Source organism: Rhinoraja longicauda, chromosome 28 (assembly GCF_053455715.1).
Source record: "Rhinoraja longicauda isolate Sanriku21f chromosome 28, sRhiLon1.1, whole genome shotgun sequence".
Lineage (NCBI taxonomy): Eukaryota > Metazoa > Chordata > Chondrichthyes > Rajiformes > Arhynchobatidae > Rhinoraja > Rhinoraja longicauda.
The window spans coordinates 18,306,302-18,309,807 of record NC_135980.1 but is presented as its reverse complement, the minus strand read 5'-3'; the positions used below and the strand labels follow the sequence as shown (position 1 = coordinate 18,309,807).

Sequence of the window (3,506 nt, the reverse complement as noted above, 5' to 3'; positions counted from 1 at the left end):
CTACTTGTTGTCTCTGATCCAGGCGTGCTTGATGACTTGGCTGGCCAATGGCCGTCCTGAGGGGCAGAACTGCAGCAGCTCCCTGATCAAGGCCTGGCATTTTTCCTCTAGTTGGATGCTCTCGGGGTAAACTACCCCCTTCTGCTGGCTCTTGGGCAACTTGCTGATATTGGAGTCATCAAATGGCATGCAGCCGGTCACGATCACGTAGAGGATGATCCCCAGGCTCCAGATGTCGTACTTCTTGGGGTCATAAGGCACGCCCATGAGGACCTCGGGGGGAGCATAGGCAGCTGAGCCGCAGTAGGTGCTGCTGAGGTCAGGGTGGCCGTGAAGTTTCTTCCCGAATCCAAAGTCGGTGATCTTTACCTGCATCTCTTCAGTCAGCAAGATGTTCTCACACTTGAGGTCGCGATGGACAATGTCGTGCTCGTGAAGGTACTTGACTGCGCAGGCGATCTGGGAGAAGAGGTGGCGGCCTTCGTTGCATGGAATGTGGCCTCTGTGCTGAATCAACTGCAGCAGATCGGTGGCAGCCTGCTCCATGACAATGTAGAGCTTCCCATTGCAAACCTCAATGAACTCATAGACCTGAACAATGTGAGGGTGTTTGATCCCTCTCAAGATGGCCAACTCCCTTGGCAGGAATTTATTAACAAAGTCCGGGGGAGCCTTCTTCCTGTCGACCACCTTTATAGCAACATTCTCCCTGTATTTCTTGGAACTGCCTACTTTAACTTTGGAGTAACTGCCCTCACCAATGGTCTTCCCTAGCTTATATCCTAACTCTGTCAGAAATGTGTCTCCAGACATGGTGCATGGCCATGTTTTTTTCCAATTTATTGAGGGGTAGCTGTATGTGTAAACCAGTTCACACCAGTGCTGTAATAATTTTCAATTGTGAAGTTTTTGCAGGCGTCATGAACCCTGCAGCCATTTATAGACGTGGCCATGGGAAACACGTTTTGAAATCTGGAGAGAAGTTACATCTTTTCAGTTCTGAGAATCTCTACAAGGATTGTCATGATTGACGGGGAACTGGACCGCGAAGAATTGAACGATAAAGGAGCAATGTCTAAGAAGCTTTGCATTATTTTGCAGGCACACCAGGCTGAGTAAATACCTCCAGCTGCAAGGGGCAGCTGGATTTTGGAGAAATCTGAGTTTATTTCTTTAATTATTTCTCCTGTTATCTATCTGCATGATCTGCTCTACAGGTTAGTGGTTTTGTTCCAGTGCTAATGATGTTTGATAACCAAATCTTAGCTCTCTGTAGATGACACCAGGTGACCTTTGGTTTTGATGCTGGGGGTCAGACACATCTGGTCACTGTGACATCACAGTTTGACAGGCAGGGGAGGGGAGGGTTACCTCATCAGCTGTGGGAAATCTGATGGCAACTTCACTGAGAAAAGCACAGGTCGTTGAGGAGGCACCGGAGAAGTATGGGTCTGACCATGGGCCAGGTGTGCACCTACAGCACAGTATCTACGCTTGGAATCAAGCTTGGAGTATCTTTTGCAGAACACAAAGTGCTGGAGGAACTCAGCGGCTCAAGCAGCATCTGTGGAGGGACTTGGACAGACAAGGTTTCAGGTTGGGACCTTTTTTTCTGACTGATTGTACTAGGGGGAGGGTAGGGGGAAGGACAAAGCATGGCAAGTGATGGGTGGATACAGGTGAGGGGGCTAATTGGCAGATAAGTAGAATAGGTGATAAAGGTCAAAGATGAAAAGGAGACAAAAAGGTATCAGGTTAGATCCTAGTTGGGCCCAAACTGGGAGGCCTGGAAACGTATTTAGAATTCATGTTGCACTTCGAATCTACTCTGCTACCCAAAACAATCGTGGCTGACCTATCTCAGTGTCTTCTGCTGTCTCCCCATAAGCCTCAATGCCTTTTGTATCTGGAAATTCATCCATCTCCATCTTAAATATTGGTATTGTTTTATTAGGGTCACATGTATTAAGATCAAGTGAAAAGTTTGTTTGCATGCTATCCAGTCATCATATTATACATGAGTACGATCAAGCGATACACAGGTACAACAGGTAGTGTAACGAGAAAATTACCAAGTTGCAGAATATAAAGTTGTGGTGTAATGGCGTTAGTTATAGAGAAAAAGTGCTCATGCTGCAAGGAAATAGGTTGGAAGATCGGGACTACACCCTAGCTTGAGGAAGGACCATTCAGTATTCTGATAATAGCGGGGGAAGATGTCCCTGAGTCTGGTGGTGTGCACTTTGAAACATTTGCATCTTCTGTCCGGTATACGGGAGAAGATGGAATGACCAGGGTGTGAGTGGTCCTTGATTATATGCCTGCTTTTATGAGGCAACATGTAGATGGAATTAATGATGGGAATTCTAATCTGTGCAATGGACTGTACTGCATCCACAACTCTATTCAATTTCTCATGGTCTTGGGCAGAGCTCTTCCCAAACCAAGCTGTGATGTATCCCGACAGTATGCTTTCTATGGTGCATCTGTAGAAGTTGGTTAGAGTTGTTAATGTGAAGAATGATGTTTGGTGACTTCTGCAGTCCTCTGTGGCAGAGAATGCGTGAGTGAGGAAATCTCCCCCTATCCTAGTCCTAACCAAGCCATCACAGACTCTTGGCGACTCAGACAGGGAAACATTCTCCAGCCATCAAACCCTGTCAGAAGTTTGCTTGCTTCTAAACTCTAGTTTTGTCAACCCAGGTGCTCCTCGTGCACCAGACTCGCCTGGAATCAGTCGAATACATCCTTGCTGCACTCCCGCCATGACAGGCACATCACAACAGCACACAATATCCCAAGTGCGGCCTCACCAAGACCTTAGAAACTGTAGCAAGTCATCCTTTACTTTTTCCAGCTCATACTAATTTCCTGTAGGTTCCCCCGTTTCATTAGACTCTTGGTTCTCTTGCATTTTTGGCAAGTTCTTTCTCTTCAGTGAAGACAAAATCAAGGTATTTGTTTAATTGTTCTGCCATTTCTTTGCTCCCCATTATAAACACTCCGATGTCTGACATTGTAATGGTTTGGGATTTCTGGTTTACATCTTCCACTGGAGGTGACTGATATTTGCTTCGCTTTGTATCCTCCATCCTCATCCCAGTTACTTTACTGCACTCCCACCTGATTGTTGTCAGGACCCAGGTCCAGTTTAGAAAATAACAGCACAGAGTGTAAAAGCAATCAGGAGGCATTTGCTTCTATCATATCAGTTAGATTGTAAATGTATCCATGTTTTAATGACACAGGAGTTACATTGCTAATCAATCTTGTTTTAATCTTGCAAACGGGTGGGGGGGTGGGCACATGAGTGGAAAGGGTGTTTCTTTAAAATTAGGCGAGACCACTTAATAGTTCAATATTATTCAATACTTTCAATATTCACTGAAAATGTCTGAAGAGTTTTTGCACAGTTTTGTTTGCAATATGTTTTTTATTCCAAGTCAGACAAAATAAATTACCGGAAGTGGGTGCGCAGGAAAAGGATTCCGTCTCGGGAAGGGACC

At 45.5% G+C, this 3,506-nt stretch overlaps 1 protein-coding gene across 1 annotated transcript; it reads right to left on the bottom strand.

Annotated features, from left to right (window-relative positions):
- On the bottom strand, positions 1-813 carry LOC144606984 (testis-specific serine/threonine-protein kinase 6-like). Its single transcript, XM_078423485.1, has one exon. It carries the CDS (start codon positions 811-813, stop codon positions 1-3), a length of 813 nt encoding a protein of 270 aa, XP_078279611.1.
- Positions 814-3,506: the final 2,693 nt, after the last annotated feature.